Genomic DNA, 21,380 nt, shown 5'->3' with positions numbered 1-21,380 from the left:
AAACCTATCTGACAGCAGGCAATTTATAAAGAAAAATTGGCTCATGGTTTCATAGGCTGTACAGGAACATGGCAGCAACTGCTTCTGGGGAGGCCTCAGGAAGCTTCAAATCATGGCAGAAGGCAAAGATGGAATAAGTATATTACATGGCAGTACCAGGACCAAGAGAGAGTGGGAAGGTGTTACACACTTTTAAACAACCAGATCTCAAGAGAACTCACTATCTTGAGAACAGCACCAAGGGGATGGTGTTAAACCATTCATGAGAAACCACCCCCTGATCCAATCACCTCCCACCAGGTCCCACCTCCAACATTGGGAATTACAATTTGACCTGAGATTTGGGTGGGGACACAGATCCAAAACATATTAACTATTGAATACATGTAATCAAGAATACACTGTGCATCTTACATTTTACTTTTGAAATTGTACTGTAATTATGTATCTATATATCTGTCTTCACTCACTAGACCATGGGTTCTTTGAGGAGTGTGTCTTATTCCCAAAACTTTGCATCTTGAGTATATAATATGCCCTAATATTTGTTGAATGAGTGAATAAGTGAATGAATAAATGAATGAATAATCAATTTGCAAGGTTTCTCTTCAGATACTTTAAAGAAGTAAACATTGAATGGGTATGGTGGTTCACGCCTATAATCCAAGTACTTTGGGAGGCCAAGGCGGGTGGATCACTTGAGATCACAAGTTTGAGACAAGCCTGACCAACATGGTGAATCCCCGTCTCTACTAAAAATACAAAAATTAGCTGGGCATGGTGGCACATGCCTATAATCCTACCTGCTTGGGAGGCTGAGGCATGAGAATCACTTGAACTCAGGAGGCAAAGGTTGCAGTGGGCCGAGATATCACCACTGCACTCCAGCCTGTGGACTCCATCGCAAAAAAAAAAAAAAGAAAAGAAAAAAGAAAGAAGTAAACATCTAAGGTACTCATTGAAGCAGCACTGCCCAGAGCTAAGGCCCTGGTCTTTGTAACATCTAAAGAACTTTCTATTACAGGAATCTGTGTGTTTGTTACTATTTTCCCACTCCCAGCCTAGCCTTGTTTCCTCTTCTCTCCCTCCTGCTGACACTCCACTCAGGCCTTGAGCCTGCATTCTCTGAACAGTGTGTCAGCTCTGCAGACATGCCCAGGAGAGGGCAGCAGAGGCCAGTCCAGCTAGACTGAGAGTGGCCTGCTCTCCAGACATTGCCCTTCCTTCCCACCCGGTAGACACAGCAAGGCAACCACACACTGGGGCAATCCTTACTGCAAGCCTAAGGAGAACTACTGCTCCAATTTTGAAGACGAGGAACCTGACATGGAGGGGTTGCTGAAGGTCACTAGGTGGCAAAGCAGGCCTGCCTGTAGCCAGCTTATTAGCTTGTGTATTTGCTCTCAGGATATCAGATCCAATCTGCACAGCAATTCCAAGACACTCCTAACTTTAGCTTAAAAGTAAAATCTATCAGAAGAGATGAAGGCATCAAATTACTGGATGCTTAAGCATCTCCCATTACAAGAACCCACCCTTGACCCTGCTTCCCCTTCCAACGACTGCCCTTTCTCCATTTCCTCTCCCAGCCATGCTCCTAGAAAGCTGTCTTCAAGGGCACTGTGAATGTACTTCCATGTCTTCATCTCACAATTGCCACCGAGTTTACCGCAATCTGACTTCTGCCTACCCCACTGAAGTTATTCATGTTCACATCACCATGACCCAGTTGCAAACTCAGTGGAAACCTTTTGGCCAAAATTCATCTCCCCATTTCCCCTGCCCCTACCTGCTTCCCCTCTGTATTAGTGAATGATTCCAGCATTCCTCTTCTTCCCATGCAAGAAACCTGGAAGTCATTCTAGAATCTACAACTTCTGTAATAACTCCACTCCATTTAAATTACAGGTCCTGCCAATTCCCCTTCCTAAATATGTCTAGAATTCACCTCCCGTTTTCATGCCACTGCATATATCAAGGCCTCACCCTGCAGTTCAGTCTTCCAACACCCCATCGATTTATCTTTCAGCAAATGCATATTGAGCAGCTGCACGAGGTCAGATCGAGACCAGCCTGACCAACTCGGTAAAAATACAAAAATTAGCTGGGTGTGGTGGCGCACACCTGTAATCTCAACTACTCAGGAGGCTGAGGCAGGAAAATTGCTGGAATCCAGGATGTGGAGATTACACTGAGAGTGCATACTCTGATTTTAGTTTCTTAAAAGATCATTCTAGGCCAGGTGTGGAGGCTCAGAACTGTAATCTCAACATTTTGAGAGACTGAGGCAAGAGGATCATTTGAGCCTAGGAGTTTGAGACCAGCCCGGGCAACAAGGCAACCTGGGCAACCCATCTGTACAAAAAGACACTACTGTGGGTGCTGGTCACAGAGTGATGAACAGGGCTGACAAGGCCTCACTGGAGCATGCATTCTTGGGGCCACAGATAGTGACAACAAAATAACCAAGATAGTATCAGACAGTGATAGGGGATATGAAGAAAACAAAACAAAGTGATGTGAGAAGAATGACTAGGGGGATAAATATATATATTTTATATATTTTATATATTTATATATATATTATATATATATAAATAAATAAATATATTTATTTATTTATTTATTTATTTATTTTAGACGGAATCTCACTCTGTCTCCAGGCTGGAGTGCAGTGGTGTAATCTTGGCTCACTGCAACCTCCGCCTCCCAGGTTCAAGCAATTCTCCTGCCTCAGCCTCCCGAGTAGCTGGGATTACAGGCATCTGCCACCACGCCCAGTTAATTTTTGTATTTTTAGTAGAGACGGGGTTTCACCATGTTGGCCAGGATGGTTTCGATCTCCTGAACTCATGATCCACCTGCCTTGGCCTCCCAAAGTGCTGGGATTACAGGCATGAGCCACTGTGCTTGGCCAAAGGGGAAGTATTTTTTAGTTAAATATTGAAAAATATTTGGGGGAGGCTACTTTAGTTGGCTCACTAGGAAAGGACTCTGTGGCAGTGACAAGAAGCTGTCTAGGGCACTGTTGGCTGCTGAAATACTCCATTTTCCAGCCTCCCTTCAAGAGGAGGCATGTCCACAGTTCTGGCCAATGAAAGTCAGCTGTGGTGGAGGGAAAGCTCTCACTTTTCTGGAAAAAAAAAAAAGACAATTGCATTGGCAGAGTCCCTTCCTGGTCCTCCTGGTCCTCCTCTGATCATGAGAGAAAGAAAGGAAACTCTAGAGAGATGCAGACCCTGAACCAAGGCCAGCAGCCACCACCCCCAGACTCGCTATGGGAGAAAAGCAAGCCCTGTTTGTGTAAGCCACTCATGGTGGAGTTCTCTCTTCCTTTCAGCACAGGGCATTCCAACTTCCATCACGAGCCATGTGAACATCTGGAGCGGAGAAATCAGGGAGAGTTCAAAGGCACTAAAATGGAAACTACCTTGGCATGTTTGAGGAACAGAAAAAAGATCAGTCTGGCTAGAACATAGTGAAGTGAGAGGGAAAGAGTAGGTAAGTCTGAGGGGTGGATGGGGTCTTGCAAAGCTTTGTAGCCCCTGGAGTGCCATCTGGATTTTAAGCTCATGGGAAACTACTAATGGGTTTTAGGCAGGAGAGGGCATACTCTGATTTCAGTTTCTTAAAAGATCATTCTAGGCCAGGTATGAAGGCTAACACCTATAATCCCAACATTTTGAGAGACTGAGGCAGGAGGATCACTTGAGCCCAGGAGTTTGAGCCAGTCTGGGCAACACGGCAATCTAGGCAACCCATGCCTACAAAAAAAAAAATTTTTTTTTTTTGAGATGGAGTCTTGCTCTGTCACCCAGGCTGGAGTGCAATGGCACGATCTCAGCTCACTGCGACCTCTGCCTTCTGAGTTCAAGCAATTCTCCTACCTCAGCCTCCCAAGTAGTAGGGATTACAATTGTGTGCCACCATACCAAGTTAATTTTTTTTGTATTTTTAGTAGAGATGAGGTTTCACCATGTTGGCCAGGCTGGTCTCGAACTCTCGACCTCAAGTGATCCACTGCCTTGGCTTCCCAGAGTATTGGGAATACAGGTGTGAGCCACCGCACCCAGCCTACAAATTTTTTTTTTAAATTAGTGGTGGCATATACCTGTAGTCCTAGTACTAGGGAGGCTGAAGTAAGAGGACTGTTTGAGCCCAAAAGTTTGAAGTTACAGTGAGCTTCACTGTACTCCAACCTGAGTGACAGAACAAGACTGTCTCAAAAATCAATAAAATTAAACTTTAAAACAAGAATTATCCCAGCTGTTACATGGAAGATGGATCAGGGAGTGCAGGTGGGACAGATGCTGATGTGGGTCTCACCCAGCAGTTTTCCTCCCATTCGTGGTCTCTGTTGAGCTTAGGATAGGCCGCGTGACCCTGGTCTGGCCAGTGAGGGGGAGGTGGGAGACCTTCGGAGAAAGCTTGTCTTTGCTGATAAAAAGGGACAAAGTCAGCTGGTGCAGCTCTCTGCCCTTCTCCCTGCCTGAAATGTAAAGAGGACACCTGAGAGTGCAGGAGGCCTCACAGCCACGAAGGGACAGGCTAAGCTGGTAGAGTGAGGACAGAAAAAACCTGGTCTGGGTACTTGTCAACATCATTGACCCTTTGACTCCTGCCTACTGCTGAACTGTTTAGGTGAGAAAAATGACCCCATATTTGTTTAAGTCACTATAAATTTCTTTTTCTGTTACCTACACCTAAATACATTCTCAACTGAAATAGTGGACAGAGAGTCAACAGAGACTAGGGTAAGAAGCAACTGAAATGGTGCAGGTGAGAGACAATGACAGCTTGGACAATTATTTAAAAAAAAAAAAAAAAAGAGTCTCACTGTTGCCCAGGCTGGAGTACAGTGGAGTACAGTGGCGCGACCTTGGCTCACTGCAGCCTTGACCTCCCAGGCTCAGGCGATCTTCCCATCTCAACTTCCTAAGTAGCTGAGAACACAGGTGTGCGCCACTACACCCAGCTAATTTTAGTGGAGTTTTTTTATAGAGACAGGGTTTCACCACGTTGGCCAGTCTGGTCTCGAACTCCTGACCTCAAGTCCGCCTCAGTCTCCCAAAGTGCTGGGATTACAGGTGTGAGCCACCATGCCCAAACAGCTTGGACAATTACGATCATCTCCCTACAGGTCTTCCCATTTCTAGACTTAGTTTCCCCTAATTTGTCTTCCACGCTATTATACTTTCTCAATGCAAATCTCTTTTTTTTTTTTTTTTTTTTTTTGAGGCAGAGTTTCACTCTGTTGCCCAGGCTGGAGTGCAATGGCACGATCTCGGCTCACCGCAACCTCCGCCTCCCAGGTTCAAGCAATTCTCCTGCCTCAGCCTCCCTAGTAGCTGGGATTATAGGCATGTGCCACCAGGCCCAGCTAATTTTGTATTTTTAGTAGAGACGGGGTTTCTCCATGTTGGTCAGGCTGGTCTCGAACTCCCGACCTCAGGTGATCCACCCGCCTCAGCCTCCCAAAGTGCTGGGATTACAGGCGTGAGCCACTGCGCCCGGCCTTCTCAATGCAAATCTCTTTATAAATTCCCCTCGGCTTACAATTCTTTGCTAGCTCTCCATTGCCTACAAGATAAAAACCTAACCTCCTGTGCCTAGTACACAGTACCCTTTGATTTGTCCTACCTTCTTACCTGGCTTTTCCTATCACCACACCTACCCTTGTACTTCATACATCACCCAGGGGGTATGCCACTAGCAAACATCTCCCATGCACCAGGTACTGTCCATTCTTTACCTCTAATCCAAACAACCTGGAGAGGTGGGTATTGTAGGTCTTATAGATGAGAAACCCAGTGCTCAAGGAAGTGAAGTGATTTGGACAAGGCCAGATATCTAGTAAGTGGTGGAACAGGATGTAAACTCTTTGATTTTGAAACAAAAGAGATTCACTATTCTCATTTGCCAAGAAGTCTGAAGGTAGGTGGGTGATTTCTAGGCTGTTTAAGTGCTCAAAGATGCCATCAGGACCCCAGGGTCTCCCCATCTTCCCTTTCTGCTGTTCTAGAAGTCTGGCTTTCACCCTCACACTGGTTACCTCATGGTCTTGAGATGGCTGCTCAGGCTGAGTGCGGTGGCTCACGCCTGTAATCCCAGCACTTTGGGAGGCCAAGGCGGGCGGATCACATGAGGCCAAGAGTTTGAGACCAACCTGACCAACATGGTGAAACCCCATCTCTACTAAAAATACAAAAATTAGCCGGGCATGGTGGCACATGCCTGTAATCCTACCTGCTCAGGAGGCTGAGGCAGGAGAATCGCTTGAACCTGGGAGGCAGAGGTTGTAGTGAGCCAAGATCACGCCCCTGCGCTCTAGCCTGGGCAACAGAGTAACACTCTGTCTCAAAAAAAAAAAAAAAAAAAAGGATGACTGTATAGCTCGAGGCATCACATTCAGGTACAAACCAAAAAGGGGAGGGCTATTCCAACCTAATCTGTTGTCCCCAACTCTGGCTTTTTGTTAAGAAAAGCAAAGGTTTTTGTAGAACCCCCAGCACACTTTTACCTCTAGCCCATGAATAAATGGCTGCCCCAAGCTGCAAGGAAGCCTGGGAAGTCAGGGAATGCCATTGTTATGGCTGGACCAGACCAAATTCCATCCACTACCTGGGGCTGAACCCACTGCTGCCCTCAGCAAACCTGGAGTTCCGTTAGCAAGGAAGAAAAGGATAAGGGCAAGCAGGTGACAAACAGGACCTGCCACCACCATCCTGCTCAGCAGAGTCATCCTTGCTCTTGACTACTCTCGTCCCAGGTCTGCCTGTCAAACCCTTTTTTTTAAATTTTTTTTTTGAGATTGACTGAGTCTCCTGTGTCACCCAGGCTGGAGGGCAGTGGCACGATCTCGGCTCATTGCAACCTCCACCTCCCGGGTTCAAATGATTCTTCTGTCTCAGCCTCCCGAGTAGCTGGGACTACAAGCGTGCGCTACCTCGCCTGGCTAATTTTTGTATTTTTAGTAGAGACAGGGTGTCACCATATTGGCCAGGCTGATCTCAAATTCCTGACCTTGTGATCTGCCTGCTTCGGCCTCCCAAAGTGCTGGGATTACAGGTGTGAGCCACCATGTCCGGCTGGCAAACCCTTTCTAATCCATCACATGCCAGTTCTCATGGGATTGCCCTCACTCTCCCAGACAAACCTGGTGCTTTTTCTTCTACCTCCCCTTATATTATGTACCTACTTCCATCAGAGGTATGTAATTGCCAATATAGCAATTGATGTAATGCGACTGCTCATTCAATTATGCAGACAAGCATTTTCTCTGCAAATGCTTGCTGAGTGCCTGCTATTTGCCAAAGACTGCTAGGAGTCAGGAATTCAGTAGTGAACAAGTTAGATTTTCAGGTTTGGTCCCTGCCCTTATGGAGCTTTCAGTCTAATAGGTGAGATATTCAGACAGGTAAAGTTATGGGAGAAAAGAAGCCCATCTCCTCAGACTATAAACAGTTCTGTGGCGGTACTATCTTTATGTCTTGCCCCCAGGACATAGCACAGCATCTCACACAAAGTAGATGCCCTATGAACATGTGCTAAATTCATTCTTTACTCAGGAAGGCATTGAAATGTCCCTTAAGTGTAAATATTTTATAAGAAAAGGATTTCTTATTTCTGCCAGGAAACTCCCCCAAGAATGAACCACTATACTCTCCCAGTATTAAATCATGTGCTACAGCATCTTGGAAAATGCTTTGCTCTCTCCCCACATTGTTCCAGGTCTCTTTCCCCAGGAAAGGTTCTCGCATTGTCTAATACAACACTTCACATCAGAGGTCCTTAGTAGATGCGTGTTTTTTGCTGAAGTGTTCGTTTGGATTTTCTAAAGAAGGATATCTTATTGTCAGTGCCATAGCTCCTGAAGTGTGACTCTGAAGGCACTAAAAATAACTCAAGTTCCTATTCCATAGCTTATTATGTATAGTTTTAATAGTTCTTTAAACACGCTGTTTTGTTGCCCTTTCTACTACTGCAGGTGACGGCAGCTAGGAACAAGGCCAACAGAGACAAGGCAGATAAAAATAATACAACCCTGCTTTGGTCTGGGCTTCTGTTGCTATGGTGATGTTGACACGTAACACACAGGTGAGAGGTTCTTTCTACAGTGGAGCCAGCAGATCGTGCAGGCCAGAGGGGTAGGACATAACCACAAAAGACCCCCAAGCTCCTAGGCCTGAAAAGGACTTCCTGAGGCCATCTGGTCCACTCCCATACCTCTTACCTGAAATCAAGTGGATGGGCAGCAAGTTCCCCAGAGTCCTCAAGAACAAAGCCCACAACTCCCAGATCCCTTGGTGGGCACATATTTCACAATATCCATGACCCTGAATGGGTTTTCTGTGGCTAATCTCACATTATCTTGATGTCCTTCCAGCCCAATTCCTCTTACAATTGCTTCTATGGAAATCAAAGTTAATCATCACCTTACACTCTGTACAGTAACCCAGGAAGTAAGATAAACAAGAAAACAAAACCACAGCTGAAGCATGGACTCGCTTGTTTCTGTGCCCCCGTGATCAGCTGTGTTCTTCTCAGGGGGTGGGCACGACAGCCCACTGACCCAGCAAGAGGCCCCTGGCCGCCCTGAAAGCGGAAACAGGCCTGCTGCCTCGCACGTCAAAGTGGGGCAGAGCAGCCCTCCCATGAAGGATGGCTTCCTCTTCTTGAGTGAAATAAAGCAGAGAGAGCAGGAAGGTCTGTGTTTAATGAATATCTTTGAAAGCTTTTGCGACAGTAGACAGAGCCCAAGGCAGCTTGGAAACCCACACTGATGGCAGGAGGGCTCTCATGCCTCCAGATGACCCTGCAAAACAAAAATGGTTCCACTAGATTAGGAGTGTGACCTTTTCTCACCTCTTTTTTTTTTTTTTTTTTTTTTTTTTTTAATCCCAGCTTTCAATATCATTTCAGGAATCATTCTGCCTGAAAAACTTGTGGTGGCCTCAATGGCAAAGCCTGGCTTGAAGATGAGGCAGGAATGGGAAAGTGCCCAATCCAAGATGCAAGGAAGGAAACTGCTCCCACCCCTTCCAGAAGCAATGGAAACATCTCTCCTCTCACCACCAAGGTCACACGGGAAAGGCCACCAGCAGGAACATCATCTTGATGCTAATGGTCCCCTCCCCATCTCCCTGTTGCCATCTTTACCCCTGAACTACTGTACTCCCACTTCCACTCTCTTAATCCATTCCACTACATTAAGAAGCTTCCTGATACTGACATGACCAATCAACCCTGGGCCTCTCGTCACAGTCCCTAATTCCCCAAAACAGTATAGGAAAAACTAAACATTTGCATTAAACTTCTCTTTTAAATTCTCCACTTGATTTCTTTCACACCCTGGACCAATAAACCACAGCTTATTTTCGCAAGAGTAAAGAAGCCTCTGTCTGTAAGTGAGGTTAACACCCACCCTGAGGCTGGATTCTGTCTGGTCTCTCCCAACAGCCGAGCATCATGATTTTGCTAATTAAGCCACTTTCTTGTCTTTAATTAGCTGCATGTGAATTTTGCTGGGAAGTCTTGGATCCGTGAAGTAGTCTGGGATAAATATCAAAAAGAAGACATCATCTATACCCAAAGGGAAAAGACTTACCCACGGAAGGAAACAGCTTACTCCACCAGAAAGTTAGGATGGCTTGGTACTAGCAGGACTGCTACTAGTGGCCCTGCTTTACAATGTAATATGGTAAAATGAGCGGTCACTGCCCCCACCCAAGCAGTTCTGAGTCTGCCAGCTCCAACATTCCCAGGAAGGGCGCCCAGAGGCTGGCTGCCGCCCCTCCACGCTGTGCCTGCCCCCACCCCCCACCTACCCTGTGCTGCACCGTTTGCTCCTCCGCCTGCTGACGCACAGAGAGCCATCAGAGGGCTCAGGGATTCTCTGGGTTTTCTGCTCCAGGCCCATCTTGGGGCCCAAATAAATGCCAAGTATTATTCTTGTCTCAGTTCGGCTTGCCAGCTCCCGTCTCTGAGCTATCACGCCTTCTCTGAGAATACCCTCTCAGAGGAGAGCCAAGCTCTCGCAGGATGACGCCAGATGAGGGTTTTTATACACCCAGCATACTGTGAATCACAGGCAGCATCTGCTGCGCTAGCAAAGGCGTATTGAGATTCCGTTAGCAATGGTTTGAGGTCTGGGAGGTACCCAATTCTCAGGACTAACAGGACCCAAGAAATTGTAGGACCCATCCCTTTCCCTCTAAATACCATTGACCTTAAGGCATCTCGGGCAGCCAGTCCATTAGAATCACCTGGGGAGTCTTTAAAGCCCTGTATGCTGGGCCCCACCCCAGACTAATTAAATAAAACTCTCTGGGGGTGGGGCCTGAGCATCAGTATTTCTAAAAGCTCCCCAGGTGATTCTGATGCACAGCTAGGGTTGAGAGCCCTGCTTTAAGATTACCAAGGGAAAAGCTGCCGATACGTTCCTTTGGGAATCTCAAAATTCTTAACCATCCTCACCATGAGGAAGTTCTGCCTCATTTCTGGTCTGTCCTCATTTTGAGGAAATGATGATGGAGGAAAGAAAAAGCTGAGAAAAAGTTCCCTTGGGGGACATCAGGTGAAGGAGTACCCCAGACTCCGCAGGGAGAATCCTGGGCTCATTCAAGTTTAAACTCATAAACATGCTCTCCGTGCTGGCTTTGTCAGATACCCAAAACCGACGCTGCCTTACTCACCTGCAGCAAATTCTAGGATGTTGTCTGGTCTTTTCAAAAATATTTCTCTGGAAAACATGAAGGGATAGGATGGGAGGTAAGCAGACTTTAAGGCAGGCTGTGGCTACACTTCATGTCCTGTGCTTTCACAGATTAACCTGAGACACAACCATCTTGGGAGTCAATAAATCCTCAGACTCCTGACAAAGACCCTTTCATTCGTGATTTTCCTTCAACTCCATATCTAAGGCAAGGAGCAAAGCATCCTAAATGTCAATACACTAGGATATTGCTTATGTCACAAAAGAGCTGTGCTGCAGTCAAGTGGGGCTTGTCATTCCATCAACAACCTTTTTTATGGTGCATTTATTTATTTATTTGAGACAGGGTCTCGCTCTGTCACCCAGCCTGGAGTACAGTGACGTGATCACCCTCCCTGGCTCAAGAGATCCTCCCATGTCCAGCCTCTCGACTAGTTGGGACTACAGACGTGTGCCACTGTGCTGGCTAATTTTTTTGTAGTGGCAGGGTCTTACTATGTGGGTCCAGGCTGGTTTCGAACTCCCAGGCTCATGTGATCCTCCTACCTCGGCCTTCGAAAGTGCTGGGATTACAGGCTTGAGCCACGGCACCCAGCCTCAACGACCATTTTCACTGAACCAGATCTCAAGCCAAGGGCAAGAGGCAAAGATGAAGAACATGCCGGCTGGCCTACGACTGGTGGGAGATATGCAGCCCCACAATGTCCTGAGTAAGCTTAACCATGAATTCAAGGGGCAGAGGGAGATACAATAAACAGAGCTAAAAGATGGACCTCAGATGGTTGTTGGCCCCTCAGTCCAGCAAAGAGACACTGTGGTAACACCTGCAGGGCCAATGCCACTAGAGAGTTGAAAATGCCTCATATTGCATAGAGTTTTATGGTTCATAAAGTATGTTCACAAATATTGTCTCACTTTACAACAACCCTGTGAAACAGCCATTATTATGCCCCCATTTTACATCCAAAGAAACCAAGCCTTCAAAAGATTAATGATTTGCCCAAGTTCATAAACTTGGTAAATAAAGTAAAGAGGGCCCAGGTCTTGTGACTCCAAGGTCAGTGCTATCTATAATATGTTCTCTTGGCCAAGGCCTCCCAACTCCCCAGGAAGCCCCTCCTTATCCTAAGCTTCAAGAATTTTGCCCCCCTTCTCCTTCAATTCATTTTGATAATTATTGAACACAAATTTGTGTAATTGCCCTGGATATGAGTGACTGCTTTTTTCAAAATAAAATAAAATATAGCCCTACCTCAAATAACTTACAGGCAAGTAAAAAGGAACAGGTTTGTCTTCAAATGTCCAAAAGGTCAAGGAACCTCTGACAAGTGCTAAAGAGGATATTAAATAGTGCTCTGGGAGATCAGAGTGGGGAGAGAGGTTACTGAGAGGAGGAACCCAACAATCTTCACAAAGCAGCTGGCATTTGAGAGGACCCTTGAAGTACACATGGGATTGTAGTAGGCGGGATGAGGGTGGAGGGACAAGAACATTCCAGATCCAGGGAAACAGCAAGAGCAAAGGCCCAGAAAGAGAAACAGTTTGTGTTCTATAGACTACGACTTCCTTGAGGGTAGGAAGTGGGTTGTAGACACCTTTCTATCTTGGAGCACTCAAGGGGCCATCTTTGCCTGAGCTCCATGGGGTCAGCAGAATGATCAGAAACGTGGTCTGGCTGGAGTGAGGGACGAATGCAGGGAGTAGTGGGAAACAGAAGAGGCTCTATTACGGAGGGCCTTGAATGCTGGGGAGAGACATTTATACTCAGTCTGAAAGACAATGGAAATAGACAAAACACGGCATAACACATGATGGAATATTATACAGCAGTGAGAAAGGAGTACCTACAAGATACCACTGAGCAAAAGGAAACAGGCACAAAAGAGCACGTAGTGTAGAATTCCATTCATATAAAATATAAAAGTGCACAATAAATCCATGCTAGCGGAAGTCAGGATACTAGCTACTGTTTTAAGGGGAGTGCCTGGGAGGGGCACAAAGGGTGTGAGGTGCTGGTAAGGTTCTATTTCTTCATCTGAACAATAGTACCATGTGTATTTTCACCCTGTGACAGTTCATCTAGCTTAGGATATGTCACTTTTCAGTATATTTCAATAGAATCTTTAAAAATAAACCCAGAAAAGCAATGTTGTGGAACTACTGAAGATTCTTCCAGCCAAGGAAGGACATGATCACTGCTGTATTTGTAATCCCAGCACTTTGGGAGACTAAGGCAGGCAGATCATGAGGGTCAGGAGTTTGAGACCAGCCTGGCCAACATAGTGAAACCCCATCTCCACTAAAAATACAAAAAGTTAGCGGGCCTGGTGGTGGGCACCTGTAATCCCAGCTACTTGGGAGGCTGAGGCAGGAGAATCGCTTGAACCCTGGAGGTGGAGGTTACAGTGAGCCGAGATTGTGCCACTGCACTCCAGCCCAGGTGATAGTGAGAGACTCTGTCTCAAAACAAAACAAAACAAAACAAAACAAAAAAACGGTGGCTCACGCCTGTAATCCCAGCACTTTGGGTGGCCGAGGCGGGTGGATCATGAGGTCAGGAGATTGAGACCATCCTGGCTAACACAGTGAAACCCCGTCTCTACTAAAAAAAATACAAAATAATTAGCTGGGCGTGGTGGTGGGCACCTACAGTCCCAGCTACTCGAGAGGCTGAGGCAGCAGAATGAATGGCATGAACACGGGAGGCAGAGGTTGCAGTCAGGCGAGATCACGCCACAGCACTCCAGCCTGAGCGACAGAGCGAGACTCCGTCTCAAAAAAAAAAAAAAAAAAAAAAAAAAAAAAAAGACTTTCTACAATTTCATACCTGGCTATCTATCATATCTGCAGCACAAAACCCAAGGTTTCCGTGTACCTTAAAATAAGTCAGATTCCTAGTCTTTCCATTTTGCAGGTCCAAAACTCAAGGTGTCAAGAGTTTGGTACACTGTATTTACCAGTATAGGCTGGAGAATTGTGGCTGAATGGCCATAAATCATTAGGATCCAAAAAACCCAAGTGGGGAGTTTGCTTCCCAGAAAGAACCCTTCAGAGCTTCTTTTGGCTTGGAATGAATCAACAGCAGAGATTTGCAGAACAGACAAGGACAGGCACGGTGCTCAGGACTCTGCCCTCACTTCTCCCTTCCTCTTTTCTCACAGGAAGGACCATGTGAGGTGACCAGCAGGGACAGAGGCTGATTCTGGTTCATCCTGGTACCAATCAAAGGAAACAAGGACACTGAACAAACAAAAGTAAACCCTAAAACTTCAAACACGAAACCCTCCGCAAGCTCCACCCAGGAAAAGAGGTCAGGAGGATTTCAGGTGGAGTAGCTTTAGGGACAGCAAAAAGAAAAACCTGGTGGCCTACCTGGCCTTGACAGGAGCATGGTAAGAAAGGAAAGGAAGTATCTGGGGCTGTCCCCACAGCAGCCAGTCCCAGACACCCAGGCTGCTCCTGGAGACTGTTCCTGGACAAAGAGAGAAGCAAGACCATCCCTGACAGGTGACTGAAACAACTCCTTCTTCATTCATCAACCCCAAGTATTCTAATCCTGTTGTTTGAGAGCAATGCAAATGTTGATTTAGTTCCAGCTTTTAACCTCTATCCCCAATCTCTCTGCTGGATCTACTTCTAACTTGGAGAGCAAGCTCCCCAAGATAGGAACGGTATCATCTTATTTCCCTTTAGAAGAAAAGTTGCAAATGGTGACGGCCTGATCCTCAGGTCTGATATTGACAGAGGATCCCTAAACTGTCTTTTGCCCAAGGCTTATCCCTGGCCAGCCTTCATAACTGGATAGGTTTCAGTTTTCTCTGTCTCCTTCCCCTATCTGCCCTCTGAGAATCTGTTGCCACTTGGAGAAACGTCTATAATATGAATAGTGAGTTTTTATAATTTTTATTTTATAGGACAGAATCTTGCTCTGTCGCCCAGGCGGCAGTGGCACAATCTCGGCTCACTGCAACCTCTGCCTCCCAGATTTAAGTGATTCCCCTGCCTCAGTCTCCCAACTAGCTGGGATTACAGGCACGTGCCACCACGCCTGCCTAATTTTTGTATTTTTAGTACAGACGGGGTTTCCCCATGTTGGCCAGGCAGGTCTTGAACTCCTGGTCTCAAATGATCCACCCGCCTTGGCCTCCCAAAGTGCTGGGATTACAGGCGTGAGCCAACACATCTGCCCAGCCAACTTTTTTTGTTTGTTTGTGACTGAGTTTCACTCTTGTTGCCTAGGCTAGAGTGCAATGGAGCAATCTCAGCTCACTGCAACCTCTGCCTCCTGCGTTCAAGCAATTCTCCTGCCTCAGCCTCCCAAGTAGCTGGGATTACAGGCGTGAGCCCCCGCGCCCAACCTGGACAACTTTTGAGAAGACAAAGGAGGGCCTGACTCTGGCTATAAGCACACAGTCCAGAGGGGAAATGGGGACCAACTGCTGACAGCACAATACAGTGGAGGGTTTGAATCCTGGTTCAGCAACTTTGGGAAGGTACTCCACCTTTCTGAGCTTAAATTTTCTTACTTGTAAAATGAAAATGACAATAACTTGTCTTTTTTTCTTTTTTTTTTTTTTTTGGTGAGATGGAGTCTTGCTGTGTTGCCCAGGCTGGAATGCAGTGGCGCTATCTCGGCTCACTGCAACCTCCACCTCCTAGGTTCAAGCAATTCTCCTGCCTCAGCCATCCCAAGTCGCTGAGATTACAGGCGCCCGCCACTATACCCAGTTAATTTTTGCATTTTTAGTAGAGACAGAGTTTCACCATGTTGGCCAGGCTGGTCTCTAACACCTGACCTCAGTTGATCCACCCCCCTCAGCCTCCCAAAGTGCTGGGATTACAAGCGTGAGTCACCATGCCCAGCCGACAATAACCTGTCTTTTGTGGAGGTGCTGGGAGGATCAGCAAAAGTGTTCCAAGATGCCACACACTGCGTGGGCACTGGGAACACAAACACACTCCACTAGCTGGGAGCTTTGGACCGGTAACAGAAGACTGACAGCGCAACTACAATACAGTGTGGTAAGTGCTAATGTGGTAAGTGCTAAGGGAAACAGCACAACGCCTGGAGATGGGTGCCATTATAATTATTTAAACCTTGTCTATTTGTCTATAACCAAACAGCATTTGAGATAGCTCTATTGTTTTCATCCACTGATGCTCTGTGATTTTTTTCTTTTTTTTAATTCTCTGCCTTTCATCCCATTAGGATATGTTTCCATTCAAGCAAATGTCAGGCTGAAAGGAGGGTGGGGGAAGGAAAGAACATATTCCAGGATACACTGGTAAATTGTCTTCTCTTCCCCAAGAAAAGAGTGGCTTCCAACGCTTGGAATTTTTCTATAGTAATGTTTTCGCGTAGGGAAGGGCCAACCAGACAACTGATTTTTGTTTTAAGTTCAACTAGTGATTTTGTTAAGCTCCTATGGTTGAGAATAGTGTTCTACACCCAGTGGATGGCTGTTGGGTTTCTCAACGCCAAATTCCCTCTTCCAAGTGTCATATGGTATGTATTTATCCTTACGGTTAAAGTAAATGAATAGACATATTTTTAAGAATTTAGAGATAACTGAAGGAAACCTCTAGCGATAACGAAGAAAACCCTGGGTGCCACAAATCCCAGAGCCTGGAAAACCACCTACCTGAAGAAACCACTTATGAGCCACTCTACTTCTTTGTGGGTCCTTAGGTACTTTTCGTTAGCAATCCGAGTCTGAATCTGGGGGGCAAGAATAAAAGGTCACTCCATGAGGAAACAGATGCAGGGTTCAGCCCTGGAGATGTGAGGGGCTGCGGGAAACGGCGTGCGCATTTAACCCAAGTCTTTCCCCAGGATGCTTGAAAGTTTAAGCCACCCATCTTCTTACAGATAAAATATCATTCTGCCGCCTGTTCAGGCTGAGGGGCCTTAACTAAGGTCGGATGTGAAATTTCGGCCCATTTCTCTGGCCGAGTCCCTGAGTTAGTTCTTCCTGTACTCTCAGACACCCGTGGCGCTCTGTGCTGGGCTCAGACGCCCAGAGGTCCGCCGGGGGTCCCCCCTGCACCCTCCCCACTTTGTCAGGGAACAGGCTCCCGCTCCCCTTCTCTCGGCGGCTCTCTTCCCAGTCTGGGTCCCAGTCCTTGGGGAGCTACACTTTGGTGGACGCCGGGTAGGGGCGCGGGCGCACCCACCTTGAATTTTCGCAGCTGCTCCAGCTGCGCGGCGCTAAGGGCCCCGGGGTCGGGCCGCCGCAGCAAGCTCGGCAGCGTCTCCATCTTGCTGCGGTCGTCAAGGCGACGGGCCGCGAGCCGGCAAGGCCCCGCCCCGCCCCCAAGCCCGGCCCCTTCAGCGAAGCTGGGGCGAGGGACTGAGGGAGCTGAGGGGTGAGCTCCGGGGCCGGGGCGGGGGCGGGGCGGGGTCTCTAAAGGATCGCGTTTCCAGGATTGGGGGACTGATTTCTGGACTTAATTGTATGTGGAATGAGCCCTTCTTGACCCCACCCAACCTCAGTTTTTTTTTTCTTAGCCCTAGAGTAAAACAACAGGAAAAAAGATCTCCCAGAATCTGCTTCCAGACTCCCTCACTTGGACAGAAGCTAGAGGAAGCCTAGTACTGGGGAAAGAGAACCCAGGCTTATTCCCTTTCCACTGTCCCAGAAACCGTCCCGTCCCTCTGTCCTGTACACATTCGACACTGGAGCCGTGGATTCTTCAAACAACGTGGAAGCACCCCAGAACATAGAGTGAGCTGAGTTCTGCAAAGGAAGGAACGTTCTCTCCAACTAAAGATGTTGGAAAGGACCCCGGGGACATTCTGCCAGAATTTCCCCCTCTTGGACTGACTTTTTTGTGTAGATTAACTTTCTCTTCACCCTGTTCTCCTCATAAATTCTGAATTATTTTCTTCCACTCCTAACTGAATACGGGAGGAGAAAGGGAATTTGGTTTTCAAGATTTGTTCTTCTAGTATCTAATTAAGAAGAGAAAGTGAAACATAAAGCCAGAGAGCTGAAAATAGCCACGAGAAAGGGCATGAGCCTGTCTATCAATACACACATGCCGCGCTCCTACCCCCGCAGAGATCGTGCTCAGCAGAGGCCTTCTCAGAAGCAGGAGAAAAAACGGGAGGCTGTCTTTTCAGATTTGTGAACAACTCCCTAAGGAGCAAGAAAATACCATGAGAAACAAGCTCAGCATTAGGCCCTGGTCGTGGATGGGGTTGTCAACGGTCTGCCTCTGTCTTTCCAGCAAAGACTGAGGAAAAGAAGTGAAAGTGTTGGCAGTTCCCAAGCCAGGGAAAACCACAAGAAGTAAATTAGTTTGTGGGCTACAAGCCACTTCCCAGGAACCCCATCCCAGTTAGTGATCATTTTGGTTGGTTGTCTTTTTTTAAGAGAGAGAGAGAGTTAATAGAGTGAGAGAGAGATAAGCTGCCATCTGTCAGAAGTGATTTTTTTTTTTTTTCCGGCAGGAACAAGAGGTTAACCAGAGATAATGGTTCCTGTTGGCCAAGATCTGTCTTCTCCCCACACTCCCTCCAGAGAAGCTAGTGGTGACACCTCCAGAGCTGTGCCAGCCAATATAGAGCTGTGCCAGCCAATACAGTCTCCACGAGCCACCTGTGGCTCTTGAACACTTGAAATGTGGCTGTAGGTGTTAAATGTGCAGCAAATATAAAATAAACACTGGATTTTGAAGGCTTGATATGAAAAAAATCTCATTAATAACATGTAATTGATTTACATGTTGAAATAGTATTTTGGATATATCAGGTTAAACAACATTTATTATTAAAAGTGATTTCACTTGTTTCTTTTTGCTTTTATGTATGGCTACTAGAAATTTTTAAGCCATATATGTGGCTTGTATTGTATTAGACAATGCCAGAGCCTGGACCAGCAAACCTACACACACAGACACACACAGGCATGCACAGTGTTCTCTACCTCCCCACCTCCAAGTAGAAAATTGATATCCTCCCTCTGTCAATCTATGATCTTCTTGTGCTTTGATAATCAATCAAGCCTTTCCTCACTGATCACATTCTATGGCCCAAATGCCCGTGTATGAGAGGGGCTACTTTTTGTTTTTTTAACAGCGTCTCAGTACTCACTATTATGTATTGTGTTGGCCTGTCTTACTTTCCACTTGAGGTGGAAGTCACTTGAGGGCAGGAAGGTTATAGAATCAATTCTTTGTGCACTCTCATAAATTCTGCTGCAGATGTCTTCACTCCGTATTCAATCCGTGAAGCCAGACAGTATTTGATGACTGGCCACTCTGCCCACACATACCACCACATTTTGCCCTTTCTGAAAAATATCCCAATTATCCGGCATTTCTCATTTCCTAAGAATCTAAAGCCAGGATCAGAGCTCTCCCTTTACAAATTCAATAATCTTTTTATGTAGGGCAGCCTAGCTTTGACTGCAGAGGAATAAAAAAGAGGGTGAGCTTGGGGGTGGTGGCAGAGAAAGTATCCTGGAAGCCTCTGTCCCTCCTAGAGAGAAACTTTCCGGAATAGGCACTGGAGTCTCAGGGCTCCCCTGTCTTTACCTCACAGGACTCCCATCCCATGGCCTGAAAGAACACCAGAGATGTGTTCACAGTCACTCAGCAAGGAGAGTCTGATGAGAGGTACCACTCTTCTCCCCTAAACCCTGCCTCTTCTCTCAGACTGACACCTTTAATCTAAGGACCACAAACTAAGCAAAGGACTGGAGGCATTTTGCTGCCTGCAGCTATCTCCCCAATTACTGACTGGGAGGAGGAGTGAGGGGAGTTCATTTTAATTCATTTTTGTGAATGTTTAATATTTCAATTAATATGATTAGCCCGGAGCCTGAATGAGCAGCAGGGCGGCAGATCTGCTGAGAAGACATAGAGTAATGAGATCAACAGGGCCATAGGGTCTTCCCCTTCTCCATCCTCAGAGGGCATGATCTGTTTAGCATCTCCATAAATACCAAGATCAGATTAGAAGGCAAGGAAAGGAGCAGTGGGGGTGGGGTAGGTGAGTGGAAAGTTACTTTCAAGATGTGTTTGCCCTTCTGGATTCCCTGGCTCTGCCATCACTCGCTTCTTCTGAGCACCCACCACTGAGTCCTCTAGCACCTCCCCCACTGCCACCCCATCTTAGAGGACCCTACTTGGGGGACCTGGGCATCCATATGATGAAGTGTCATCAAGTCTACACATACACATTCACTCAAATGCAAGCAACTGCCAGAGCGTGGCTCCAGGCCACAACAGAAAAACAGACTAAGGAAGGATGGGAGGTGGTCCACAGAATCAAGCAGTAAAAAGAAGGACTCTCTCTCATCCAGGGCTTAAATGGAGACAGAAGAGGAAGAAAGGCCAGACTTCACCACTGCTCCTATTCTCAAGAAGAATGTTTGATGTGGGAGTTAAATGCGTGGACGCAGGAGCCAGACTGCCCGGGCTCCAATCTCAGCTAGACCTCTTTCTAGCTGCATGGCTTTAGGCAAGTTATTTCAGCTCTGTGTCTTGGTTACCTCCTCTCTATTTGGAGATAATGACAAAATCTACATCATAGGGGGGTGGTGAGGGTTTAGGAGTTAGTAAATATAAAGCACTTGGCACAAAGCCTGGGACACTGTAAGAGCCATGTAAGCACTAGCTGTTACTATTATTTTCCTTCCAGAAGAGAAGCCTGCCTGCTGTGATAGCTCAGGAATGGAGGCCCCTGGGACTCAGCTGGGACACAGTTTAGAGACACGAGTGCCCTGTGGAAACAGCAGCCCTACTCCGGGGGTGAAGAAGGGAATGACAGGAAGACAGGGTGCTCTACAAAAGCCCAGAACCCCAGGAGAGCCCCCGTTGCTGAGCACTGATGGAAAGCAAGGGCTGCCACCACTGACAAGGTCTGATGTCCACAGATAATCCCTGCACTGAGGGTGTGCTCACGCTCCCTCCAGATCGTGGAGCCTGCCAATCATCCACAGAAGTATCCACGTTCAGGGGAGCAATGGTCCCCGAATGTGCCTCCCCTGCTCCTCTGTGCTACCTGGCTCAATTTGAGTCCCACTCAAAGAACCCAACTGAAGAAAGAAGCAAAGGAAAGAGTAATTGGGTTTCTACATCCTAAGGGGAAGCTTGACAGCTGTGGTTCTTCCCACTGAAGGAATCAGGAATCCACTGTTGTCAGAGGTTCTTTGCATGAAGTGTTTGTTAAGCTCCTGCTACGCATGAGCAAGACAGGGTGCTAGACACTATGAACAGTAAGATGCTGAATTAAACGATGTCCTGGTCTTCAAGGAGCTTACAAGTGAGAGCGCCCGCCGCGCCTCCTCCGCGGCCTCCCTGCCCACGCACTTATACTCACAAACCCCCCAGAGGGAGAGAAGGGGGCGTCGGCAAATGCCAGAAAGCTATCGTTTTTCTTGGTTCCTTTTCTGGAAAATATACAGTTCTCTTTCTGCATTCATCTCATCCTGCTCTCGCCTTCCCCACGTTCCTTTCCATTTTTCCTCTCTGCATTTTTTCTTTTTCCCCCAGACTCTGCGACCTGCTTCCCTCTCCATCTACACCTCCTTCCCCTTCAGCCTGTCCAACCGTCCTATCTCATCTTCTTTCCCCTGATTTCTTTCCTTGACTCTCTACTCTCGGGGGTCCCCAGATGCCGGGCTCCCCTCTTCCCCCCTAAACCCCCATCTCCTGAGTC

At 47.0% G+C, this 21,380-nt stretch overlaps 1 protein-coding gene and 1 long non-coding RNA gene across 2 annotated transcripts; one reads left to right on the top strand and one right to left on the bottom strand.

The window, feature by feature from the left end:
• Positions 1 to 8,696: 8,696 nt before the first annotated feature.
• Positions 8,697 to 17,006, bottom strand: RIIAD1 (regulatory subunit of type II PKA R-subunit domain containing 1). Its single transcript, XM_003892610.3, has 5 exons — positions 16,889 to 17,006; positions 16,357 to 16,433; positions 10,695 to 10,741; positions 9,425 to 9,552; positions 8,697 to 8,815 (listed from the first exon to the last, which is right to left on the bottom strand). Exons 1-4 carry the CDS (start codon positions 16,970 to 16,972, stop codon positions 9,482 to 9,484), a joined length of 279 nt encoding a protein of 92 aa, XP_003892659.1. The 5' UTR covers positions 16,973 to 17,006; the 3' UTR covers positions 8,697 to 8,815; positions 9,425 to 9,481.
• Positions 17,007 to 17,026: 20 nt separating this feature from the next.
• LOC103875864 lies at positions 17,027 to 20,103 on the top strand. The gene is made up of 4 exons (XR_001893687.2): positions 17,027 to 17,080; positions 17,223 to 18,006; positions 19,260 to 19,333; positions 20,023 to 20,103. It is a non-coding gene; the product is annotated as an uncharacterized LOC103875864 (long non-coding RNA).
• The last annotated feature ends 1,277 nt before the right edge of the window (positions 20,104 to 21,380 follow it).

Source organism: Papio anubis, chromosome 1 (assembly GCF_008728515.1).
Source record: "Papio anubis isolate 15944 chromosome 1, Panubis1.0, whole genome shotgun sequence".
Taxonomy (NCBI): Eukaryota; Metazoa; Chordata; class Mammalia; order Primates; family Cercopithecidae; genus Papio; species Papio anubis.
This window is presented reverse-complemented; position numbering and strand designations above follow the sequence as displayed.

Coding starts and splice junctions, on each gene's coding strand:
- RIIAD1 (XM_003892610.3), bottom strand. CDS start 16,972: ATGGAGACGCTGCCGAGCTTGCTGCGGCGGCCCGACCCCGGGGCCCTT. Junction 10,742..16,356: donor CTCATAAGTGGTTTCTTCAG/GTAGGTGGTTTT, acceptor CATGTTTTCCAG/AGAAATATTTTTGAAAAGAC. Junction 9,553..10,694: donor CATCCTAGAATTTGCTGCAG/GTGAGTAAGGCA, acceptor TATTTATCCCAG/ACTACTTCACGGATCCAAGA.